This window comes from Solea senegalensis, linkage group LG3 (genome assembly GCF_019176455.1).
Source record: "Solea senegalensis isolate Sse05_10M linkage group LG3, IFAPA_SoseM_1, whole genome shotgun sequence".
Classification (NCBI taxonomy): domain Eukaryota; kingdom Metazoa; phylum Chordata; class Actinopteri; order Pleuronectiformes; family Soleidae; genus Solea; species Solea senegalensis.
In genome coordinates this window covers 12730492-12758138 of record NC_058023.1, presented here as the reverse complement: position 1 = coordinate 12758138, position 27647 = coordinate 12730492, and the positions used below count along the sequence as shown (strand labels likewise).

The 27647-nt window shown below is 41.7% G+C and overlaps 2 protein-coding genes across 5 annotated transcripts in view; both read right to left on the bottom strand.

Moving 5' to 3' along the window:
* Positions 1-23651, bottom strand: part of rgs12a (regulator of G protein signaling 12a) — a 42197-nt gene extending 18546 nt beyond the window's left edge. The window contains exons 1-3 of one of the 4 annotated variants that reach the window (XM_044021450.1): positions 23000-23651; positions 19184-21054; positions 17769-17861 (exon numbers count right to left, since the gene is read on the bottom strand). In XM_044021450.1, coding sequence (XP_043877385.1) covers positions 17769-17861; positions 19184-20971 — 1881 coding nt within the window. In that variant the 5' untranslated portion in view covers positions 20972-21054; positions 23000-23651. Of the gene's footprint in view, positions 1-3276; positions 3351-11643; positions 11888-17768; positions 17862-19183; positions 21055-22423; positions 22629-22999 lie in introns of those variants that run through there. The other 3 variants (XM_044021449.1, XM_044021452.1, XM_044021451.1) reach the window with 3 other exon arrangements.
* A 269-nt stretch (positions 23652-23920) lies between these two features.
* On the bottom strand, positions 23921-27137 carry msantd1 (Myb/SANT-like DNA-binding domain containing 1). The gene is made up of 3 exons (XM_044021453.1): positions 26483-27137; positions 26101-26394; positions 23921-25126 (listed from the first exon to the last, which is right to left on the bottom strand). Exons 1-3 carry the CDS (start codon positions 26734-26736, stop codon positions 24835-24837), a joined length of 840 nt encoding a protein of 279 aa, XP_043877388.1. The 5' UTR covers positions 26737-27137; the 3' UTR covers positions 23921-24834.
* Positions 27138-27647: the final 510 nt, after the last annotated feature.

Genomic DNA, 27647 nt, shown 5'->3' with positions numbered 1-27647 from the left:
AGTCCAGACTGTATAGATGACTCTGATGTTGACATGTTTATATTTTTGTCTGTCTGTGTGTGTGTGTGTGTGTGTGTGAGCGAGAGAGAGAGAAAAAAAGAGACAAGAGAAGCTCCAGTGCACCAAAGCACTACTCATGCTGCTGTAACATAAACTAAGACTTTTAATGCTAAGGCCCTGCTCAGTTAGACCTGGTATTAGCATCCATCATCAGTGATCCAATCCCATGCTGACAGAGTTAAGTATAACTGTTCACATCTGGCATTAAAATGCATTCTGGGTGCGTCTCCTGTTACGAAAGATTGGATCTGGGTTTCTCCACTCTTTACTCAGTGCGTTTCCACTAGGGGTATCACGATTCTCCAAACCCTAATGTCATATAATATCCTAAATATCATGTTTGTATGTGAGAACAAAATGAGGGTTTTTATGAGTATGACTGTACAGATGTGTCTGATGTCAACATGTTTGTGTGCACAAGGGAGAGGGAGAGCGAGAAAAGAGACCAGAGAAGCTTGAGTGAATTTAACCATGAGTTAATATTGTGGTGGTGGCTTTAAATAAATGAATGTATAAAAACTGTGAAGGAAGCCATCTCTACTGCATCATGAGGATGGATTGCATCCATGCAGCTCAGAAATGTCCTCAAACTACCTCACAATGTGGTTTTGGTGATCAGAACTGCATTTTGGGTGATCTGAATGAGATTGGATCACTCAAGATGGATGTCAGTGCCAGGTTTGAACGGAGTAGATCTGAATGGGAAACATCGAGATGTTGATTCTTATTGCAGACTGTATACGTTTTTAATTGTAGGTTCCAAATTAGTAATCACTTTCAGATTTGAACAATCAGCTTCAGAACAAGTCCGGACATTTTGCGGACAAGACCATCAGAAGGCAGGGGGTGAAGTCGCCGTCATGTGCACTGACGCAATGCTTTGTTCCATTTTGGGAGTGACCACATGTAAGGGCTCTATCAGACATAGACCACTAAACCACTAATTGTCTGTCACAGGCTCTTTACAACTCAGGCTGCTGCCGAGTCCAACTCCATATAGTCAACACCCAAATGCCAGCCCCTCTGTGGTGGCACAGTAATCATGGGTGGGTAGCATGAGGACCAACATGAAGCTGAAACAGAGGAAAGAGAAAAGAGAGAACACCCACTCCATCTGTCTGGTCCTTTTGGATCTAAAAACAGCTAAACCTCTAACGTTAAATATATACAGTGGAGTGTTATGACTGTGGTTCATAATAAAGAACAAGACAGACATTGTGTGACGCATACATTGGTTTTGAACAAAGGCTGAAACTCGTATATTCGTTCATCAGCGTCAGTACTTTTTAAAGCTTGGACGACGAATGTGATTAATATCTACTTGTAGGAGGGAAACATCTATCTTATCAGTGACACACACATTAAGGGAAATAATTGCAATAAACCATTGAACACTATCCTGACGCACGTCGAAATCAAGCCTGTGTCACAGGAGAATTACGTCGATGATGAATAGGCCATTAGTTGCGTAAGCTTCTTCTGAGCATGTGTCACATTATTCATGAGATTTCTTTGGAATCCTATTATTTTATTTTAGTTGAACTTCTTTCCATTAACAGATAGAAAAGAGAGAATAGTGAACTTGCCTGTTGTTATATTCTCCAGAACACACCGAGACATTAATAACAGATTAAAACCCAATCATATTCAGACATAAAACTGAAAAACTGGGCTGAGCTGCATTTTGACCTACATGACAAAATGTTGGTTAATCTGTAGAGCAGCTAATCAACTGATGGTTAGATCACTTTTCTACTACACTATTTTCTTCACACTTGTAAAGGTTGACCTGGTCGAGCTGGGAAACACGCAGGGCGGTTGTGGTAGTGTGTGTGTGTGTGTGTGTGTACGCGCATGTAGACATGAGGCTGCAGGAGTTAGACCACACACACACCACTGTGTTATTGCTTCCTTGACCACAAGTCCCCGACAATGAGACTGAAGTGATGACCTCGGCACAACATCACCCCTTATACGCACACCCTTCCTCTGTTGGCACCTCTGGTGACAAGCTGGTCCAGTGTGGGTGGCTCTGCAGCACCACAGGCTCTCTTTGATCCCTCTCACAGTAGGTTACACTGTGAATATCCTTCTAAGAGATGCCCATGCTCAGTCATGATGAACCAAACAGATGAAATCACAATTAAATTCACAGTGACTTCCCTGGCTCTGAAAACAAGCCTCATTTCCAGGTGAAAAACAGCCCCCCCCCTCGCTGTTCAGTCTGGCATCTCGAGACACCCCATGCTAAAGGAACGTAGATGATCACGCTGACAGATTTATGTGCGTTCTGGAGTGAGACATAGCGACTAAAACACACTCAGCAGGTGTTAAATCTAGGGTTGGAGACTCTAGTTTGACTGGACAGTTGCCTGATTTGCTTTGGTCCAACCAAATTGCTCCTGGTAAATTCGACCCGAGCCCATTCACAACTTTGAACTCACCCAAATCTTATTTAATTTATTTAATTTCTAGGTCTAACTTTTTTTTTTTACTTTATCTCAGCTCAACTATAATCAACATATTGTTAGTGTGGCAGTGTTTTGTTCAATGGATAAACAAAGGGCCTATTTAGTTTTAGTATTTACTATTTAGTATTTTAGTTTAATATTGCAGCTCAATAACTAACTTGAGAGTGAATTCATTACAATAGACATTTAAAAAATGTATGATGCAAATATCGGCTTTGTATGTTTATTTAGGTTAGGGTGCACTGTGGCTGATTTAGTTAACGCAGAGACAGTGTTGCAGGTGTTTCCCCCGGTTGAACAATTAAGCTGAACAAGATTTAAAGATTTTTAAACAGTGTTCACACAAATGTTAATGAAGACTCATTCACTCCTCTCGAAGACTGAATATCTGGTGTTTTAAAAGTGAGTTTTTCAACTTTTGGGCTTGTTAAGGCTTGTTTATGTTTCTTCTTTCAAAACCCGGGTCAATAAGAGATGTGTCCTCGTCCAAATTTTACCATACACATTTAAAAAAAAAAAAAGCCTCCTCAAAAATCAAGTCAAGGCTGATTCTAGCACCCCGCAAAGAAACAGCCACATGTCCCGGCGGCTTCAAACAGCTGTTTTGAGCGGTATAGAGAGAGAGACACGAGTGACAAAGAAGGAAATTAATGAGGAAAAACAGCTGAAACTCAAAAGTTAAGAGTCTCCCTGCTTCATACAAAGGAGGAAGAGGAGGCTCGTCAGCAAACCACAGTTTACTTACAGTGCCGAAGTTCCAGGTCCTCTTGAAGGATAGTCTCTTTTTGAGACTCATTGTTCCCCAGTCTGCTACACCAGCAGCCCACAGCCTGTGAATGTGTGTGTGCAAATGCATACCTGAACATTCCCCACCCAAAACTCCGAAAACCATGTCTGTACAAGTCAGAGAGGGGGAAGGAGAAGGAGGGAGAAGGAAGCAGAAATTTGACATGGTACTGGACAAAAAGGAAGAAGAAGCCGAGACGGAGGAGAAGGAACGTGGGGGTATGAAGGAGGAAAGGAAGATTTCCTTACTCTGCAGTTGTTGCCATGGCAACCCGCCCGACAATACATACAGCCTATGCCACAGTGGCATGAAGGAATCAGATGGATCAACCCCCCGATTCTGCTTTCCACAAAAAACACACTCTGTGTCAAAACCACACTGGCCTTTCCCCCTCTTTTGTTTCCAGCTGGGCCACTCTCGCTCTTTTCACTTGAATGAGAGAAAAAGTACTCGGTCAGTCAGTTTAAATTGAACCCAGATGAATTTTGTTAAATCAAAATAAAAGTTTGGTAGGCTAAGAGCTGAACTCCGAGCTTCACAGAGCATCGCTCTTGTGGCCCCCCAACAGTAATTGTGACAATTGGAGTTTTCTGCTAACAATTTAGCAAAAAGAGTTTTATTTTGGCATTACTCTGTGCGTCCACATATCTTACCAATCTCTACAATCAGCATTACCGAAACTATTGTTGCTGAAGCACGGGCGGCTCATTCTGAGGTTTTCCAGTGGCGAACAAGCTAGCATTCTTTGGAACTAAACTCTGCCATAAATAATGGATGTGATTCAGTGTTTATTAACTGGCTGTTTTTCATGGTAGATTTCTCCAGTTTAATTGGATCTTTACACGGTCTCTCCCATTGCAAATCGGATATGTTTGTCATATTTGCACGTGTGTTGAGGGTTTGGATGGAGCAATCACAGGAGACACCTTGATGCCCTCGGGCGATGTGTGTGTTCCTGTATGTAAAAACATGACTAAGAAGTGGCGTGAGGAAGGAGGGAGTGAAAAGGTCTTTATCGTCTTCAAAATGCACTCAGTTGTGTCTGTTCTGGCAATGAAAACAATACAATTACAGCTAAACCACTTTTGGTCAGTCACTGTATATGCAGAGTGTGTCTGACTCTGCCTCCATAGGTGGTGATGCATCTCTCTATAAGCTATTAGTATTTAATCAGTTTCCTGTTGATGCTATGCAGTTGTTTGTTCTTTACCGGCAGCAATACTGCAATTTATACATCGTCTCTTTCCATTTCCGAGTCAAAGACTAGGGAGGAAATTCTGGTGCAAGTCCAACTCCAGTCCATTTAGGCGTATAATTCAGGAATAATTGACTGGACTTTTAAATGAATTATCTTGGTATGTTAGTCCAACAAAAAAACTATAAATCTACTACTAACTCGTGTTTTAGTCAGACTAAAATCGGACTTTAAACATGCACGGAAACGCACTGGCTGTTTCATCCAAGGCCTTAATGTAAGTCTTGCTGTGGATCTTCCACAGTTTCTCATTAATCGGAGATTACAGCAGGGAGCGGACAGGAAAGTCTCCGGTGAATCATTTACATTCACACATAAACAATTAATCATTTTTAAAAAAGGAAATTTGAAACAAAGCAATCAGCAACGGCTGCAATTCATTTGATCTATTTTTGATTGTTCTACGTTCTTTTCCAATTAAAAAAAGAAATCCTAAATGTTAAAAACAGTTCTCATCCTCGCATTAGAGCAATGGTTCTGAAACGTTTCATATCAAGTACCAGCTGAGAAAAAATAACACAGTCAGATTACACAGCTACAGACTTTAAGGAAGCAGATTTATTCCCAATAAGATAGTTTGCTCTCTCATCATTCTCCTCTTTTTTAGATTAAGATGGAGCAAGAGATAATTGAATAAGAATTGAATAATTATGTTGCTATATGTATAATTTTCTATGCACTGTGGTTACAGTTCCTCAACTCCACCTCAGTCACATACCCTGTATTTCTGATTTTTCCTCCAAGTACAACTAGAGAGAGCTCACGTACCACAGTTTGAAAACCATGGCATTGGAGTAGCGTCATTAATATTGTGATGATGTTTCATATGGTAAAGGTTTATCATGTCAAATATATCTATAACACAGTAAATAGTGAATTGAAGCTTAGCTTAAGTTATGTAAGACAAATCAGAAATAATGTTCATGTTTACTGTTGCTGTTGTTTGTTGTGTTGTAATATTCTGAAAGAGAAAGAGATTTCTGTTCTGATGGACGCAGGATGTATGACCTATACTGCAGGACAACAATGGAGCATTCTGAGATGGATTAGATAACTCCATGTTTCCTACAGAGGTTTAAGTTTGTCTGAATTTGGCCTTAAATAATCCAATGAGCACAAAATCAGATTTCTTCTCTTTACAAATTTGAATTGGCCGCACTGTCCCAAAGGCAAAGTCTACTGTTCATCGTCATCAACACATTGTATCGTTTCCTGTCTGCATAAATTGTCCTGCACCGATCTACGCATCGCATACTTAATGTAGACTGTAGAAGTGTGAAAATGCGTGCTGTGTAAGGTTTCATGTGCATATAAACTCAGTCATGCTGAAATTAGAAGCCTTTTATGGTGCTGAGCCGAGTCATCCATAACTGGTCACCAAATGACAGAGCCAAGAAGAGTAAGGTCTTCTTTTTACCCTTTTCGCCCCCGAGGCAGAGAGTGCAGGGCAGCAAGGTGAGCACACAGCAAGAGCAAAGCATGTTAGAACTTTGCAAACAAGATCGCTTCAGGATTTCTTGTTGTTGCCACAAAGTCAAAAGGATTCACGTGTGCTCTGAGCCTGCACTTGATTTAATCAATTTGGGTTTCACAGCGACAATGAGCACAGCTTGTCACAAGACCAAAGTAATTGCATGTCAAGTTCACCACCAGGCAATCTCGACCAAAGTCGGAAAATAATCTAGACCAGCTATCTGCGGCAGAAAACAAACTATTCCCCGAAAAATAACATCAAGGAAGAGCTTTGCATGGAGGCAACTTCCTTTTGAGGGAGGGAGAGAGGGTGCGGTGACTGATAAGATGGAAGAGGCATTTCTTTCCCAACCAGGGAAGGCAAGACAGAGAGCGACAGACTGATTCAGAGAATTATCAAACTGCTCATGCCATATAAATGAAGATAGCAGACAGACAGACTTGTGTTAGAGGTGTAATCTGGTGTTTTTATTAAGGGGAAGCTTGTTTGTCACCACAAATATGCCAGGCACTTTATCATATGAACAAGGATCTGATGAGGTCAGCATGCTTATGTGATGCTAGTGGACCAGACACTGTAAACAATATGAACTATCTACATTATGTTCAGAGATCAAAGGCAGTGTTCTACAGTGACATCGCGAAAGCCTATTTCAATCCCAAAATGTCCTTACTTTTTGTTTGTAAGTAAAAAAGGAAATGTGATCTCGGATAAAACCACAAACACATTTGTGGCAGCATTGTACAAAAATAGATGGTGATAAAAAAGTCAAATGCAAAGTTTGCCAGCAACAGTTTGCATATCACAGCTCGACTACAAACATTATTGTTTATTGTTCTAGATTATGCTAAAACAAGTTTCAGAGAAAAAACAAAACACAGTTCTTTGCATTTACTCTAGAAACTGTTGCAAACCTGGGTCTGGAAATTAATGCTGTTCACATATGAAGCTCACAGTAAGAGACTGATGACTGAGTTGAGCCTGCAGGAGTCAGGACACTCACTAGCTGCTCACTCTGAGATTTTTCAACTGTATTCTCACATGGGTTCATTCAGGGATTCTCTGGAAATCTGACTAGTGTACAGACAAGAAAAAGTTCCATGAGTGACATTGGCATTCTTACGTACATCCCCTCACGGTTACACTTCTTCTTCTTCTTCTTCTGGACATTGTTAAATGGATAACTGAAAGCAGCTGATGTCTGATTAAACAGACAAAGCAGCGCTGTTTATAACCAGGCCGAGTATGAAACACAGAATGGTTTTCTTATTTAAAAAAACAACAACACACAAACAAACAACAAAGATAAAGAGCGAGAGTGAGCGGTTCATGGATAAGCTGAGGGAATCAATATGCTGTGCACAGGTCCTCCACAGCTTATCCATACATCTGTGTATGGTAAACAATGTAAAAGAAAATTTCATTTTGGTTCATTAATAAACAGCAATGGGTCAGAGACATCAGCGGAGAAGGCAGCCTTTCAATGTCACATAGCTCAAAGACTATGACCTTAATTCATCTATAAGGTGCACACGTGTGCCTGGAACTGCCAAGATTTAATTTGGATCATCACCCAGTGTGGATATTAACACCACGTGTGAGTCACTAAAAATACCTCCAGATAATTTAGACAGGTATGAATTCAGATTTGAACTCATTGTGTGTGTGTGTATATATTTAATATCTATTACCTCTTTGGGACCTTTCCTGGCATAAACACTGACTACTGGCGTATTTCCACCAGCTCTACTCGCCTCGCCTCGGCACGGCACGACACGGCACGATTAGGTTGCATCTCCACTACAAAAAAGTACCTACTTAACGTGGGCGGAGTCATCACTGCACGGCTGAGTGAAAGTGACTAGTGACTTTACACCAGACTCCTGTAGTTGTTGGAGATTAACGCACATTTTTAGGATTGTTAAGTAGTTTTAAGTGATCTACAGTTCGGCGCTGTTCGGCTTGATTTGTGTGTGGGACGTCTCTTCCTGTGACGGCACTTACAGTGGCCAGCAGTCTGACCAATCATTGCATAGTACCTACTCAGCACGCTTTTTGAACCTCGCCTGACCAAGTACTAAAAATATTACCTGGTACCAGGTACTATACTAGTGGAAACGCTACTTAAACCGTGGCATGGCAAGGCGAGTAGAGCCGGTGGAAATACGCCATATGTCAGGACCATGTAGTCCTTGTGGTTAGGTTAAGGTTAGGGTTGTAAGGTTAGTGCGCGTATTAGCTGTAATTTAATGAAAGTGAAGTTTAATTCATTTAAAAAGTTGTTTTCCTCTTTAACAACAGATAAGAATCCTACATCAGACATTATAATGATGTTGGGTGGACTGGACACAGGTCATGAGCTGAGTAAGGAATCCAATTTTAGGGTTGAGGTGGCTTTTAAATGTAATCCACTTAGTAAACAAATAAGATGCTCTCGATGTCTTTGAAGACGTGAGTAATTTGCATGCAAACAGAGGCCATCCCCAAAATGCGTTTCATCTCTTAATCCCTGTGATCAGCAGTAATCTACTGCCTGTTCCCCAACTCGAACCAATAAACCACAACAGATGGGTACGGCTCTGCTCCTGACTGGATTAATATGGCATTATGATTTCTGCAGTGCTGTCGGTGTGTGGGTTCACCACTTGCTGCTGATAAAACAGGGTGTGCTTGCATGTTTACCTTATTCCCCCTCCCTTTGTTGCCCTACTTCTCGTAGCGTCAGAACCGTGGCACTTTAAAGAAGATATTCTCTTTCCCAACTTAACTGATATGTATCTCTGTTTGAACTTGTTCAACTCATGGCATCTGACTCACTCACTACAAATGTGAAGCATAAAAGCAATGCATAAAAACATGACATTAACTGCCTTTGTTGTGTTTAATATTGGAATGCCACTGGTGGGTTGGTTTACAGGGCTCGGCAGAATCCCACCAAAATAGAATAACTAAAGAGAGGGAAAGTAGAACTAGTGGCCAAGCAAGACCCCTCCCATCTCCATTTATTATCGAACACAAGGGGCTGCGCTCAGATGAACCTGGAGGGCTTTAGGTGGTTAAACCACATAAGATGGCACCACACCCTACTACCGCTCTCCTTGTCTTCCATAAAAAACACCAGAAATGGACTTTCCAACCTGAAATTTGACACCTATAATTAGCACTGTGAGCCCCCCCACCCCCTCCTTCTAATACACGAAGGCTTATTGTACAATGTTTTGGAAAGACTGGCTTGGGTACATTGGTTTGGATGTTGATAAGACCAATATATCTAAGATATTCAGTCTCCTGGGAGTGTGCAAGCCAATATAGGGTATATTTCCAGTGACAAGGAAGTGCCAGAATTGTTTACTTTCTTAGTCCTGCTGACCCGTCTGTGGTCTTTTTGGTCATGAAGGGAGCATCAGCTAGGGAAATGGTGACAATAACCTTGGCTTGGTGCTCACACTGCAACTTCAGATTTTTTTGTGATGCCTTGAATACAGGCAAAAACCCTCCTAAAATACTCTTATTTATTTCTACCATATGTAAACTAACCATGCTAGTCCTCTTTAAAGTTGTCTAGCACTATATCATTTGCATTTCAGTGCATACTTTTCATTTACTGCCTCTGGAATAGTAACACATTTGTTCACTTAACCTGAGGCAAAAGCAGAATTGTTTACAAAAATATAAGATTTGTGTGTGTTGTACACACGATTATGATGTTTATAAGAGTGTCAAGCCTCATGATATCACTGGGGGTAACTTGTTGGCCCCAACAATTTGTCGATTCCAAAGCATAAAGTAGATGAGACCATGGCCTGATTCTGCAGCATCTTCCTCAAACACAAGGCCAAAATGATACCAACCATCCTCAGCTCTCAGCCGTCCTCCAATCCTTTCCAGGCTGTCTTGTCTCATACATGAAACAAACATATCTCAGTGTTGCCTGAGCTACAGGTGTGGGGTAAAGAGTTGAACATGAGAAGTTGATGTCTGCACCCCAGACATGTCTAAACTGTTACTGGGGAGGGAAGTGATACAAAACTTTGGCAGTTCTAGAACCATTCGTTGTTGAGTAACCTCCACACCCTTTGCAGTGGAGTCCCTTTCAATGAGGCAGAGAAATGTAATAATAGACCAGTTGAGGAAGGTAAACAGTGAGTGGGCAATGAATCATTTCCAGAAGCTGTGTATCAAATCCATCCTGGTTGAGACATCTTTTCATACAAGCAATCTACAGGGGATGACAAAGAACTGTGTGGTTATCTCCAGAGATGTTTCACGAAAGTCGCAGCGCTCATGTGACAACAGTCAAGAGTGGAGCTGCACTGCATCTCTGTTCAGAGATGGAGAAGCAGCGGGTATTTTCCGTGGTTACAGCTCGGTTAAACAGCAAACTCAGCAACCACAGCCACATCTGGTCATCTGGATATTGACTGTTGCATATTCATGCAGTGAGCAGCAGCTGGACAGTTAAATAACTTACAATGAAATACTAAGTTTTGTTGTGTTAATGCAGGGTTTTTCCAGTTGTGGGTTTAAAAAGAATAGTCTAAGTATTTGCAATAAAGCATTTCACAGGAGGAGAAGAAGAAGAAAAGGAATCATAGAGCTGGAGACATTTGGAAAATGTCAGGCTGCCGAGTCTTTGTGTCCTATAATGCTAGCCTAAGGACACATTTCGTGAGCGCAACTGTCCACCCACACTCCAGAACAGGCCATGTGATGTCAGTGAGAAGTGCGTCGTGTGCTTCTGCCTCTAATACTGATGCGCAAGAACTTACTATTCTGGTTAATTTTCTCAAGACATTACACCCTCAAGATATGATGTCGCTAATTTTAGCGACCCTTTCAATATTATCAATCATAGCTGCGTACATTGTTGCTTAATGTTTATTAACACATTCTGCAAAAGTGACAAAGATCATGTTGTCATCATGCGTCATAAAAGGACAACTTGTATTTTACCAAAAATATATGTGAATAATAAGAATGGTGAATCAGAGCGAGGACATGTCTGCACAAAGCCAGTGGGGAGGGTAAAACCACAGGCAACCATTTCAAGTTCAAACTAAACTCTTGCTGTAACATGATCACCTCAAATACACTGCTGTTGAAGACTCGCGGAGGATTTTATTTTATCGGACAGCAGCCTCCGATCTCGTCTCATCGTGAATCATACTTCCAAAAACTGACTGTGAAAAGGGTCAGCATTGTAGGCGAGTGCAACAGCGTGCACACCATTCAGAGACTAAATGCAGTTCACAAGAATAATCCTGGGTCACTACACAAACCCCTTGTAGTATGATGTCTAATTTAAAATCAGCGAGCAGCCAGATATTGATGCTGGACCACACTTTGCTGTATAGAGCAGTGCTGTGTGTACCATACAGTGCATGAGAATTCAGCTGGCGCTGCTCAAAACATTCCTCTGACAGACCACACAAACTAACCACTGTATGCTGCTCAAAGGCTACAACAGGAGCTACAAAGAGCCCAAAGAAGGAAAAGTAACGGTGACAGAGAAGACACCGCTGGTGTGACAGATGGAGATGGCAGAAGTGAAAACAGACAAAATCAAGACTTCCAAGATTTCATGACAATGACTTACAGAGTTGAGAGTTAAAGTTTGCTCCATGTATGGTGCTGTGTGGTTGCGTTTAGTCTTCAGCGCTGCTCCACACGCCTGGTGTGTGTATAAACGAGTCCATCCGCTGGAGCTCCGTGGTGTGTGTGCGAGTCAGTGTTTGCAGCTCCGAGACAGATCACAACGGGGGAGGAGAGAGTGTGCAGGAGAGCCAGTGATCCTGACAGCTACTGGGAGTTCAAAAGCTCCCTCTCTCTTCTCTGCTGCCGGTTCCTCTCTCTCTCTCTCTCCCTCCCTCTCTCTCTCTCTCACCCTCCTCCTTCTCATTGCTGTAAATTCCTCCTCTTCCTCTGTTTACCTCCCTCCCTGTCTCTGTGTCTTCATGCCTTCTCCTGGTTTCTGAAACGCCCACAGGACAGATCTATTACCCACAGGCGCGCAAACAAAAGCTGGTAATGTCTCTACACCTAAAAGGAGAAACTTCACACTCATAGAGCAAAAGAGGTGGCCCAAATTTCCCAGCAGGCACCCAGAGTATGCCTGAATAAAACACTGCACTGACTAACGGCTCACACCGACAGATGTTTTCACATGCAGCAGCACATCAGAAGGCAGAGTAAGTGTGAACACAAAAGTAGCAGCCTGTTAATGGTGTCATCTCTGTAAAGTAGCAGAGCATCTGTTTGGAGCTAGAAACAAGGAGACTGTGGTGAAGAGGCAATTGGTGCGGTGGGATGTGGGGGCATTTTCATCTGGGCTCTCGCTGGTATTAAGACAGGCAGCACATTCTATAACATGCCCACACATAAACGGATAGAAGGACAACAGAAGCTCAGCATACATCAAAAATATTTCATTAAAAGATGCAGGAAAACCAAATCACCATAAACACGGAGCCATGAGGTAGTTTCTCTCTCCACTCAACCAGAAAGGCACATAGCAAAAATGTGACTAAAAGCACAATGTTATATGCTCGTCTACTTAGTGCGTGGGATGAAAAACTACGTGTCAGAGTCTTTGTAATGTGAAGAAAAATAACAAGCATTTGCTCATTCCTGTGCTGGCCACTGTGACGCACGCTGCCAACCGTGGAAAAAGCAACACGGCCACACGTGTCCAAATTGTCCTGGGCTTGTCCGCAACATGCAGTGAGGCCACATACAGAGCTTATCCACAAGGTTCTGCCCTAAGAACTGATGGTGAACTCTACAATAGTCTCACAGAGTCCTTGTGTGACCAGATGCGCGCAATGACTGAGAGCTTATCATTTTTTTTGCCATGAGAACAGTCCTTCAGAACATCCTTCACAACAAGTTAGAAAGTGCTACAGAAACACTCACATCTGTTGTCGGTGCTATACCGTCACAGAACGTGAACAAACACAGAGTCATGTCAGGTCACCTATTTTCTTTAAGTGGAGTGAAGTCTTCTTCAAAAGGGGGAGAGAAGTTCACAGGATTCAGTTTCTAATCTGGATCTTCCCCTCTGATGTGTATGAGGTCGTCATAGTTTTGGTATTACTGATGATATTAGGGTTCTAACAGAAACGCCATTGGTCCCACACATCGACTGCTTACCACTAAACCTCATATACTATAAGTCTTTGGTTTGGCTTTGGTTTGTCGTGGGCGTTATTTGACCATGAACTCAGGGTGAAGCTCTTGAAATCAGAACCCCAGGGTTATTGCTCGCTGAGGATCTAGTTGCCTCCGACAGTCATGAAACATTCCCTATGGTGTTACGAGTCAGAATGTATATACCTGCCATGACAAGTTAAATCTGCTTCTCCATTAGATACAGTCTGAAAGGCTGCACCATGAGAACAATTTCTTATATGGTAGGCAACCTACAAACCTTAGTTTTAAGGATGTATAGGATAAAATATTTGAAGGGATATGTGTAAAGTGTAACACGCAGTGGGTTAGTAGATCCATGTTTGAGTTTTAAAAATCTCACATTTTAATATCAGCTTTCAAATCCAGGGCAGATTCAACACTAATTACAAACATCTAAACTTTCCCCTGGGAGCAGAACATAATTGATGGTACAAAATATTGAACAATTTGCAAAGATCAGAACACTTTGCCCTCCTTCTGAGCCAATATGACTGCAAGCAAAACAAACAGCAACTGAGGGTGGACGCCATGAATGGCAGAGAAAATACACTTGCATGAATCTGTTGAGACCAGTTGTTTATCACAGAATTAAAGTGATGCAACTACACCAGTGGGAGGCAGCAACCACGCCTAGTCATTCAAAAGATTTGCTCCACCACCTGCAAGAGTTTGAAAATGAAAGCACACTTTCAACAGAGATAACACTATGGTGTCATTGAGAATATCCCTATTATGTTGGCATGGCTTGTTTGTACTGAACCAAACAGAGCCAGCATGACGCTGCACTAGTGTGTGATTTTGGACGTCATGCAATATGCAACACAAGAGTGCTGGTAGCTCTCCCACCATGCTGGGTCTTCCCTTCACACATATATATATATAAAAAAAGGAAACAACAATCAGCAACAGCACACAGAGTGGCAAGACCAAACAACATCAGAACATTTCAACCTAGGACAAGAAATAGGAGAGGAGGAGGAGTTGGGAAAATGACCAGCACTTCAAATCATAAGTTTCACATCCTATTGAAAAGCCTTAACAGACATACATGTCCTTATTGCTGGCATCCGGGAGTATCTTATGTAATCAAATGGTTACCAGGGAGCATTAATCCAGCTCACTGAATGTAGATTTTCAAAACCAGGTGGAGGGAAATAGACACACAAAGCAGGCCAATGACAAGACAAGTCAGCTCCATGTACAGTATGTCTGATGATTAACGTTTACTCATGGCTTAACAACTCTACCAAGTCTTGTCTAATGTAACACAAATGATCATTATCTAGACACCCACATTCTATTTTACATTTAACATAAATGCCAAGCCAAACTCAGCCTACCTCGCCTGTTAGAAGTCAGCCTACATGCATTGACTCTACATGTCAGAGCTTGATTATATATAGGAAGACGCTACTGCAAAAGGTCAATGTTTATGGCACTACTGACACTTTCAACATAGATAGACAAACTCAGACATAGACAAGCCTGAGTTTGTCTGCCTGTTGGTGTAACAGCAGGTTTCACATACATAGAGCAGAGGTGTGAAGTCCAGGTTGTATCTGTGACAAAACATTGTGCAACAAAGCAAACACAAGGTGTAAAAAAGGACAGAGCTTAACACAATACCACAAGTGTGAAAGAATCTGGCTCTCCATCCAACCATTGCTATTTTGTAACATGAAAATGTCCCACTCAAAAAGTTTAAAATGAAATACTTAACAACTGCTGAAGCCTCGCACAGTCTGCATTTTAAACTGAACTCATTTTTTTTACCTTTTGCTGTTTACAAAAAAATTGTCTGGGTCAGACGTGCTGGAACATTAAGGCTACGTCCACACAACCATTCACTCTCACATTCATTCAAATTCACAATTCTATGGCATATTTACATTGTACAATAAACCTCTGCATGTTTTTGGACTGTGGGACGAAACTGGAGAAGCCAAAGAAAACTGAATGCTGAAGTAAACCTAACTGTGGTACTGTCACACAAAAATGATAGTTGTCCAGGCAAGTGTCTCCAGGTATAATCTCCATACTAACATACCTGAAAACATATCACATGACCTTTCAGGTACATTGGGCAGAGGTGCGCAAGTGTAAAGAAGAAACCAATTTCCTCCTCTGCAGTTATTTGCTTAGTTTTAGAAAGCACTACCAACAAGATTCAACAACGGTTGAAGAATAAGAACAAGTTTTTCTCTTATGAGACTAAAGGCAAGGTGAAATTGAGACTGAAAGTTAAGTGTTAAAGGAGCTTTTTGTTCACAGTCACGGCAAAAAGAACTACTCACTAAGTGTCAACAGAGTCATCTCAATATCTGCCTGTCCAGAATAAAATGCAGCCCAGGAGTTTTCAACCTAAAACAGAGCTGACTACATTTTCAAATCTGTCCATTTCGACGCTCATAAACACCGGGGTAATGTGGACAGCAATTTTCCAGAAACTTTTCTGCTGTATCTCACTCACACTCGAAATTTGACCAGGGAGTTGACAGCAGAAGTTCAATAATATGTCCATAGAGACATTTGCACTCTCACATCCCTCCAGACAATTTCAGGGAAATGTCTGAACTTCAGTGAATGTCTGAAAGCAGTTATACTTCGCTACTGCAGGGAAGCCATAACCACAGCAAACTAAATATATAGAAATACATCACCAAAACCACCAGAAACACCTGCTAAAGGGATATTCCCACATCTGCCAACAAGGAACACACAAAATCTAAAAACATAACTTACTTCTCGTCTTAGAGCCTGGAACTGCATAATAGGGCTGTGCATTGGCAATAATCTAGCAATAAGATACTTATACCAATACAGGGGTGGCAATAACATATAAAGGGATATACTGTGATTCTTTGTGCAAGGCGATATGCTGTATTGTGATACGCCATTTACTAACTAGCGGTCAGAGAATTAAATACAATACAAAACCACTGCCAGAAAACCCTTCAAATAATCAATACACAGGGTTCCCACACCTTGGTTGACACCAAATTCAATGACTTTTCAAGGATTTCCAGGACCAGCTCCCTCACACTCGTGGACTGAATGTGTTGACACAGCTTAAGATGGGAGGGCAACTTGTAAGAGCCGCTTCACCCATGGTGTCTTCTTTTATTGATTTACACTCTGCATCTGGCTAAGTGATTGTTCTTGAGATCTTGGGGCACCCAGTCTTTGTAATTTTCTTTGGTGAGCCAGTGACCCTGAATTCTGCATTTCCCAGGCATCCCATAATTTGCTCTCTCTTGCACGTTACTTGCATCGTAACAGACAAGTGCAGATTGGCGGCGGGAGAAAAGTACCTAAATATCAACTTAACCTTTTTCTTGCACATAATTCAAGCACTTTCAATGACCCATGTCTACTAAGTTTTAAAATCATCATTCAAACTGTCAGTATTTTCTTACACTCCTACTTCACTGGGTATACAACCTGTACTTTAGTATGATTTGAATATACAGCACAGATGAGTAGGAGCATTTACTATCTGAAGCATTTTTCACATAAGGGGTCTTTGTAAATACAGTGAATCTAAATGAAAGAGGGCACAAACGTTGTGCTGTGCAAGAAAAAAGTGCGCAGCTGCTGTGTATAGCCACCTTTAATCCTGTGGCAGTACATCTATGGAAGACCTGCTCAGAACCTGGTGCTTTTAAACAATGGAACTATGCGGTGTGTGTGTTGAGACAATCCTAAGGAGGAGATTGGTGGTGGGCCACTTTTTTCTGTATGTGTGGTCCACAGATGTGTCTGTGTGTGACTATTACGTGTGTGTGTATATATATGTATATATATATATATATATATATATATATATATATATATATATATATATATATATATGTATACACAATACAGTATGCCGGTATCTGGTTTGTTTTTGTCTGTTCGTGTGAGTTCAGAGCAATTACTAGACGAGGGAGAGGTAAGTGTGTGTTTTTATGAATTTGTATTCAGTGTGCATGAGCAACGCATGCATGCAGAGATGACTGAAGAAAGAGAGTTCCACGGCAGCATTAATAAGAGAATGTGAGCACGATATTCAGTGGTGCGACAGTGCTCATTAGCGAGACCAAACAAACAGGACCATGCCTCCAACCCGTGCACAAAGACCACTTTGTGAGCCACCCTTTGCACTAGTGCAGCAGCGAATGCCGAGTTCAAGGCAACGGAAATGAGTGGTTTAAAAAAGAGCCAAAAAGTGGAGCAGAATCGTCCATAATGCTCCACCTGAATGTTCACATTAGTGAGGCTGGCCGACCTCTCCGCATACAGGCAACAGCAAAATGGAAAGTAGACTGTCAGACAGTCAACTTAAAAAAAAAAAAGGTTCCAAATTCTAAACAGAAGACAAATGGAAAAAGTGGTGCACTATAACTGTCACTGTTGCTCATATGAAAACGACTGCTGTCAAAGAATGACAACAGCAAAATGAAAGAATTTAATATCAAGTAGTTGTTGTTGTTTTTTTCCACAGACACTAAAATCCTCAGCAAATCAACAATAGAATAAGGTAGTGAATACCTCAAGGTCGTCCAGTGACCGCGCCAGGCTGAGACGTTTGGTAGAGCGCCGTTTTGAGGCACGAACAAAACCCCTTCCCCAAAACCTGGAGCCCTGTCAAAATAAAGCATACACAGGTTTAGCAAAGACAAACAAATATTGGTAGCAGCTATTGTAGATAGTAGTAGAAGTTACTGTAATTATTTTAATTTCAAATCAGTTGTACATATGGATATGAAATGTAATGGCTCGACAACATTTGACAAAATGTGGCTTGCTTACATGAGGTTCACCTGTCAAAACCACCAAAGCAGAGAACCAACAACCACTTGCCAATCACTACACAAATGATAAATGCAGTTTAATCAGCTACCCACTTTTCTTCTGATAAGAGATGCAGTGTCCAAAGTTTGAACAAGAGTTTAAGAATCACAGATAATTACACTGCATGATGACATGAGATCTACCCTGCAATTTGCCTGGCTTCCGGTACAAGATTGTCCCCCTCTCTGATGTAATTGCTCAGGGACAAAAGCAAAATCCAGCTCCAGGAAAATACTTTGCTTAAATAAACAAGGTGGCAACTAATTACATTTAAGTGAAGTAAATGCCTGAAAACTGGAGTTCAGCTGTTTTGTCTACCAGCACATAGTGGTATCACGATAAGGTTTGCCTTAAATTATAATTTTACTAATTAAATTGAAAATATTTGCGCGCAAGACAGAAAAGTGGAACCATTTCTTTGACTGCGAAAGGGAACCACCTTCAGATATACTGCTCACATATCATGCTTTTCCCCAGAGAGGCTCAATTCTAGCACTACATGGAAAAACAGGGACATCTTGTGGTCAATGAGGAGAGCAACACACAAAAGCATACATACACTCACGAGACAGGTTTATGACAAAGACATCATTGAGTTACAACAGGTGCTCTCTGAGTTGAATTCACATTTAGCAGCACCAGTTGACTGTTGAAATAGTAGTATTGTATCTCATTTGAGGCGACACATAAATCGCCTTACCAACACCCCCTCAATGTCTGGAAATTTGACTCGTGTGACTATTTAATACTTCCTGTGTCGCTGTGTTTAACACAAATGTACAGAAACAGATGCTTTGTCTCATCTGTGACTGACCCTACAATGGAACTACTTTATGTGACTCTGCAGAAAGTTTTTTTATTCACCATGTGTCTAAGAAATTACCTGCAAGGATACTATACTATAGTATACTATACTATAGTGTACTATATGAGCAATAATGAGACCTATTCATATTTGAAAACTTATTTGAAAAATATACTCGAAAAAACACACAAATAACGTTTAAAGTTCATACATATTAACTTTTTTTTTTTTTTTACACCAATTCAAACAACCGGAGAGGCTGCAGGGTAAAACCAAACAAACTAAAGGATTTTAAAAGCTTACTCACATTTTTGGTATTAATATCGCTGCGCTGTTTCTCTCTGTGCTCAAGAAACCTTTTGGTCCATTCCTCCCTGGGTGGCAGCATCATGACCTCTGCTGACTGGTACCTGTCTGGAGGAATCTGGTGCATGGGGGGAGGCAGGTTGCTTGTGCCTGAGCTTAGGTTAACACAAGAGGAGCAGTTGTTGATCACTTCAGGGTCAGAATCGTTAGGGATTTTTGGCCACTTTGATTTTGACAACCACCGTTGGCTACCTCTTAAAGACTCTGCAAATGAGGTTGTTTTTTTACCCAAAGGCAGAGGAGGTGGTGGGGGCTTAAACTGGAACTCAAGCCTTGGTGGGGGACCTCCGTAGAAGCTGGTTAGTGAATCAGGCCCAGGTAGTGATTCTGAAAGGGAATGTGTACTGGCACTGTTCTCTGGATTACATTTTTGGTTATTCTCAGAAAGGTTGATTGGACTAAGGTCTTCAGTCAGAGGATAATCCCATGGACAGCTGGGGAGGTGGGACCCAGGGTGGGCTTGGATTGCAGAAGGGAAATCCCTATCTGCTCTCTCCTCAGGGGGGGAAGCATTTCCAATTCCACTGTCCCCATTGCTGCTAGCGCTGCCTAGTTTGTCACAGCTACCATTCTCCTTGGCTTGCTGCTGAGCCTCCACGTCCAGTTTTACTCTCAGCCTCTCCACTGCCTCCCCTATGTAACTGTACAGAACAGTGACAAAGTGAAGGACATCTGGAGGAGTTTGAGGGAACTCCAGGCAACCCGTAGCATCTGGATCTGGGGTGCAGACAAAGCCAAAACGTCCAGCAATACCTTTGTGGTCCTCGTGGTTTCCCAGCTCTGGGTCAATAAAGAACACATGGCAGGAGGCCCGAAGAGGACCATCCTCAGGTACATGGCCATCTGTTATATGTGCTGTAGTGACCAAGCAAAAGAACCGTTGGTCCTCAGCACACACAGCTCCTAAGACAATGTTTTCAGCAGGGAAAGCTGCCAAAACAGCTCCCATGTCATCACAAAGGCGGATACAGTCAAACATTATTTTCATCATCACCAGAGTATGGGTATCCTGCTCTGTTCCCAACTGTCGTATTCGCTCCCTAATGACCTTCAAACAGTCCTCTTCTGACTCTGTAGTGTTCAAAATCAGCTCTGTGGAGCTAAGGTATCCAACCACTAAGGTCATGTTTAACACACTCCAGTCCGGGCTGACGTCTTCTGGGTCTGTAAAAACAGAGTCTGTGTTCTCGACTCTGGATGTTTTCTTCTTCAGCTGCTCAGCCAAAACACTCCACTGTTGAGACCAATGTGACATATCAGGTTCTGATACCGGCCTCTGTTTGCTGGTGACTGCATGATTTGAGTTAAAAGAGGAATTGCTCGAATCGTCGGAGATGGTGCGAAGAACAGCTGCCTTTTGGAAAATACCACTTTTATGGCCAATCCCAAACTTCACATCATTAAGAATGGGGTTCCCCAACATTCGGCTGGCAGAATGCACCACCAACTGCAAGGGTCCTTTGCAGCTGCCAATCAACTGCACAACAGTCTCATGCAAAGCTGTGGACACGTCATTTCCATTGATTGCCATGATTTGATCTCCTTGTTTAAGTCCCACCAGGTCAGCAGGACTTCCCTCCAGGATGCCACTCAACAAACATGGCCTCTGTCCCGAAATAGTAAAACCATATCCTGCCCGACCACGGATGACTTCAACGCTCCTTAGCTCACCGACCACATTTAGATCCAGACGCCTCCTTGCGCCCTCAGGCTGTCCCTGTATCCTCATCTTTTGTTTTAGGGTGCAGTAAGATCCAGTCTGTGGGAACTGAAACACTTGTAGGATGCCAACACTACTGTGTAGGAGTCATCCTACAGTGGAAAAAAAAAACAAAGCAGAGAGAAGCCAAGCTGAAAAGCAGTTTTACAGTTTAACAAACTATACAAAACATATGGCTGGGGGAGTGATCACAGTGATAATTAAATAAATAAGCTACTTATTACATTTCAATAGAACTGGTTGTGATCAAACATTTTTAAAGCACTAACCCAGGGCTGCAACTACTGAGTATTTTACAATTACTGGTTTTCCAAATGAATACTTAGAAGATTTACTTTTTAGTTGGTTAATCCAAAGAATATAGTGTTTGGTGTTTTAACACCCTAGAGCATGAACAAAAAGAGAATAGGGGAGAAGGTCTATTCTTACATTACAAAAGAATAAAACATAATTAGGAGTGCCACTTCTAAGCAGTGCTAAAGAACAAAAATGTAAAACAGACAAGGACAAAAGGAAAACAGTCATGAAAATGTTGGGACAAAAGAGAAATTGAAAATCTACTAAAGAAGGTAGAACCATCAAATAACATCAAATAGTCAATCAAGTTCTGCCCATTAAAACCATGACTTAATACCCTAACTACTTATTCTTTCAGGCCTCATCTCAAATATAATTGCTCTATTATTTCAGCCTTTTATGAGGAAATATCTGTGCATAAAATGAAGCTGTGACATTTATCAAACATCGATCTTTTTTGAAGAAATCTGCTCTTGTCACTATTTGTATCACATATTTAGTTGTGGTTGTTTGTCATCCTTAAAAAAGTGGGTCCCCATTTTAAAAAAGGTTTGGGAAACAGTTTTAGAGCATTTGGTTGTTTGTTTGTTTTTTGTTGTTATTTTAAAGAATTGCTAAAAACTTTTTAAATGCTTAAAATGTATTTAGTTTAATGAATTGTATTTTCAAAATACAAATACAATAGCAAGTATAATACAAAACGTGGACTAATGATTGTATAGCCTAAATCAAATACAATACACCATCAAAAGTAGATATAATAATATATATGTGTACACGATATACAGATATCATGGCACAAATAGTCAGGGTTTAGGTGCCTAATTTAATAAGAGAGCAAAGCACTGATATCCATCTTGTTTAGCAATTATACGCATTATAATGACACGCAGCTAAATGACCCCACACCCCCCAAAACAAAGTAGCAGCTGCTCCTCAACAGCACTTTAATAACAACCAGACTGTTTTGTTTTCCGAGCTCCCCTCTCACATTTTACAACTTAAACATGTTTTCAACGCAGCAAACACCCGACGAAGGCTGCAGGCGGCGCTAATTTGAGTCTAAAACCACAAATAACAACATTAAATCGATAAAGCAATGCTTCACTCTTACAAACCAAAGTATCTCCACGTTTTAAGTTCTGCTGGAAGTTTTCAAATTACCTTTCCCGGCGGTGAAACCTGCCGCAAAATGGCCGACACCTAGCTTACATCCACGTTGACACTTCTTTTTAAAAGTCCACGTGTTTACATTTTTCAGTCTCTGTTTTTACTTTTTTTCCTCTTTATTCTGCTATTTATTTCCCTGCCGTGATTCAGTAGTAGTCCATATGGCAGCACCAGCGACAGCACCGCCTCCTTCCATTGACTCACAGCCACAATCACAAAGCGTCTTTCATTGTAACCATGACAGCGTAACGTCTTTGGAGCACGTGACGCAGTCGTCTGGCCAATCACCGCGCCCGCCACGTTCAATATTCAAACAATCCGAGTGACGTTATTGGCTGGTGTCGATGACAGTCCACTGTCTCTTATTCATGCGCCAAAGTAAATCACATTTAAAAGCCCGAGCGTTTTAATTCACTTTAACTTAAATATACAGCAACGATAATACAAAATACACACTGTAGTAATACTGGACACGTGCCACGAAAAAAAAACACGCTGCATGTGGAGAAAAATCCCCAACACATAAGTGGTAAATTAACATAAAATACAAAAACAAAGCATAAATCTTACCAGAATGACTTCAAAGTTACAGCTGTGTCCTCCAGTGACCGTATATGTATCGCCAGTGTTATCTGCACTGGCGCAGCACCACCTTACACTGTGTACACACTCAGGCAGTACCTGTCTGGTCAAAGGGCTGCAACGGTCTCTCACTATGAAGTCACGTGGCCGTGTGACACACGTGCTGTCAACAAATATGCGGAAAACATGGGAATAAATGAAAGTCTATTTATGGATCATGTCATGTGTGACAAGCTGCTTAACAGGTCTGATTTTACAGGTCTTCTCAATTCAATTCTTCATAGTCAAAATGAACACTCTTACTTGTGGATTGCTGCAAATGCATAATTCATGTGTGATGCATAATTGTGACTTAGAATATAGATATATCAAATTCTGAATAGCACATTTCCTCCTCTGCCTTACAGATGATATTTGTAATGACAAACCCCACATATATAAATGAGAAAAGTGATGCAATTTGTCCCAAGGAGAATAGAGTTGTGGATACCTGAAATGTTCATTTCGACTAGGAAGCAATTCATTACAGATATCTGATCCAGACTAGCTATTAAATGTTAGAACAGTATTCCATGTGTCACATGACAATAGGATTTTGCCAGACCATTACAACTGATTGCATTTTATTGATCATTGGCGTGAGTTCAACATCCCACAACAGGTTGCAGTATCATTTGATGTATTTGTCATGGAAAAACTGTTGCATTTTGTTTTCCATGAGGTGGTGTTTTGCAGGGGGTTGGTGTTGTGTGCAGTGGAACCAAATTAATCCCCAGTTTCTCCAAATCCTCTTAAAATAGGCAGGAAAGCAACGACCATAACATTTCAGCTCTATCGCCTCCTCGCCTTCTGTGTATTTTGCATGTCAACATTTACCACGCAGAGACAACCAGGCTGGCTGACAGAGGGGAAAATTACAGTCGAGCACATGAAGCCATGAGCCAGACTTGTTTTATTTAGCAGGAAACCAAATAAGTACATGTCATCTTTATATCATGTTATAAAGAAAAGAAATCTAAGTGTTGCTTGCTGTCTCTGTCTTGACATTTACTTTTGTCACATCCTGAAAGCACAATGCTACTCACCGTCAAATACTATATAAATGACTATCCACAGTACGACTACTGTGCAGGCAGACGACAAACCTGTGTCGTTACAGTGACGCGTACTGTAATCTAAGTTGCTGGATTTAAAAGGAAGCCGATAATTGTCCTTCACCTTGATTCTTCTTTTTTGTGCACTATTTGAAATGTAATTTTAACACTGAACTGTAAGAGGCATTTGTGGCAGAGCTACGTGGATATGTTATTGTATCTTCAAGGTTGGACACAGTTGTCTCCTCTGTGGGAGAGAGACAGTAATCTTTCGTTACTAGTGACAAAAATGAGGGAATTTTTGAGAGCTGTACAATGTCCCTTTGCAAAAAAAGAAACATGATGCTATTTGCTGATAACCCCTAACCTGGGGTGGGGAGAACCTTCATAACATATAACATTTATAACAGATTTCCATGTTTTGGCATCAAACATTTCACATCTTGTAATTTTCCTGGTGTGGTAGGAGGGCTGATGTAACAAGATAAGTCTGTTTTTGCTATGCTACTGTTGCCACTGTGTTTTTAAGTCAGTAAAAACTATCAACAAAGAAGATCTGCTACAAGGGTCCGTAAAAACACTGGAGGTCATGAACTGACATCACAACAGCACAACTGTACCTCGCTGTTCAATGCTAATCAGAAATCAAAAATAAACTGACTTTATTTTTGTGTCAAAGAGGTTATAGGTGACACCAGACAATACGATCTCTCTCATCAAACATACACCTCACGGCTTCCCTGTGTCTTTGGCCCCACTCTGAGCCCATGATGTCGACGTGGCTGACGGGAGCTGGATCATCTTCTCCAGAATGTTCATCATTCGCTCCTGCAGCTGCAGACACTGGACCTGGAGGAGGTTCTGTTGATGCAGGGATCGGCGGACCTCCCTGCACGTCTCCTCTATGGCTCGGTTTGACCTCTTTTGCTGCTGTAGCATGGCCTGCATTGTCCGCAGCTTCTTCTTCTTCAAAGACAGGTGCTTGTTGGCAAACCTCTTCCTCGCAGACACAGGGTGGGAGCTGAAGAACAGAGAAGGGGCAGAGCCTTAAAAGCTCATTTTCTCATTCTCAGGTAACATATTTCTACGGTGGCCGACAAGGGGCAAATGCACTGCAGCGACCCAAAACATATGCAGGAGGAGAAACAAGCTACGTGAAAACAGCAAGATAATGTGTCCTGCCTCCTGCATGCTCGGACCAGACGCCACAACTTCCAGAAATTTTCCTATTCCTGTTGTGAACATGTCTGGACCTGTCAGCATTCTTTGTTTGTGAACGGCAAACTCCAGAAAATGTCCAAACCCAAGTCTTTCTGGACATTTAGACTAGTTTAGATGAGAATCTTTGTCTAATAACAACTCAGGTGGGGATTAAAGCAGCAAGCCTGAATTAAAAAGTAAGTAACACCAACAGTTATTTAGTCTTCAAAAGGAAGGAAGCAGATAATTCCAGTTGTGTTAGAAAGGTAATTAGCCTAAAAAGAGCTGGATAGTGTGTTTTGGCTGTGGGGGAATTGGCTAAACTACATTCAATGAATAATAGATGGTGGCTTGAAAAGCTTAGAAAAGGGTATTTTGTTTGTTGATGTCAGTATTTCTATCAGAAATATTTGAGAAGAACTAAAACGAAACAAAAATGAACACATTTGGTCCAAACAATCTGTTTCTTATCTAACTAGGTCATCATTTTGTCGATCATTTCCTCAATTATTCAGTTGTCCAGAAAATGCCAGGAAACGTTGAAACGATGATGTTCTCAAACATACAAAACAAAGGTTTTGTACGTTTAGTTGTAAGAAGCTGAAAAATCTGAGCTTGTTTTTAAAAACACTCAACAGACTGATTGAATATCAAAATGAAATCAATCAATTTTGTGACTTGTTTCAGCCCTATATCTGTTTAAATTACTCTCTTAATTGTGCAGCACCAAATAAGCTCATCTCAGCCTGTGTGTGTGTGTGTGTGTTGAGGCACAAACTACGTAATTTTTATTACCTGGAGCCTTGTGTGTTGTCACTGTCAGAGCTCAAAGAGTCCAGCTCTTGCTTTATCTCCATCTCATCTGAGGAGCCAGTATACTCTGGCAGGAATCCCATCATCCCCTCCTCTGAGGTGGGAATCAGGTTGTCTGCAGAGTGGGAGGAAGTTGAAGGCCCCGCACCTGGGGCCTGGAACTCCAGTGTGTTCACTCGCTCGTTCTCCAGCGGCTTGGTGAGGATCTTGTCGATGGCTTTATAGTATGGCCAGTCTGGCATTTCACCACTTTCACCAACTGTTGATTTCAGTCGCCTGTAGAAAAAAAAAAAAGGAACAAAAATACATTTTTATTGTCATGCAACAGCTGGATTTGTGAGTCACTGAGACCTGGTGCACTTGCCTGTACTGGAAAGACATGTTTGTGATTTTCATCTTGATCTCCTCCTTGAACCGCTGCTCTCCGGTCAGCTGGAAAAACCTCTGGGACATCTTCTCGTAAACCTTGGCGTTCCTCTTACTCACTTTCAGTTCGTTGTGGTGTTCCTCCCACACATAGAGGAGGGCTTTCATTTCACCGTCGGTCCAGTTCGGGGCCCGCCTGTGTTTCTCACTGTGGCCTGGCAGTAGGTAGCTGAAAGCGTCGTCTGTTGCCATGTTTGAAATGGTTCTCTTGGCCTGTGCTGGCTGTGGTTGCAGAAGGAGGATCTTTAGAGGTTGGATTTGAAAGTCTTTTACTGTGCTAAGAGCTGAGTGAGGTGGGGAAACATGCAAGACAGCACACACACTCCTGCCTGTGCCCTTCCCCCTAGTCTAGCTGAAAGAGGACTCAAAATGGGGCCTAAGGCAGGAGAAGAATCCGGTTAAAAGCTTTTAGTGGTGCATGATGTCAGCATGACATCAAGTTGCCTTGGCAACGGTGAGGGTGGCCCTTCATTTTCCCTCCCCTTTGCTCTAACCACTCCCGCCTGCACTCCTTTCCCCTTCATTCTCCTCCACTGGCAGCACAAAAAGCTTTTAGTTGAAAGGCAGCAGTGTGAGCGCTCCAGACTGCTGGCAGTTTTGAAATATGAGCCCAGGGAGGAGGGAGAAAAAAAAGAGAGAGCCGAGACTAGGGGTATGTGTTACCGTGGCAACAACACACTAGAGTTATAGTCAGCCACATTGCGCCGTTTAAAAGCTTTTAATAATAGACAAGTCGTTTTGATTAGGGGAGAGGCTTGCTTGCTTGCTTTGTCTGCCATGAAGTAGAAGAAAAGGAAATCCTTCCGCCTAAAATGTGAGCAAAAGGCTTTCACTGGAAACTGTGAAACCCAGACAAAATGGCAACATGTGGTGATCAACTACACGTTTTAGAATGCTATATGTTGACTGTTGTCATCATAGCTGAGGATGGTAGACAATGGATCCCCGCATGAGGGGTTTCTCTCAGCAGTTAAAACCCCTCCCCCATTCAGGTCTCAGCGAGGCACAAATCTCCGTCCACCCCCATCTCTACTCTAGCACCCTAATCTACCATTATATGAGCATTTTCCTCCTCCCTTTTCCGCCCTCCCTCGTTCTCACTC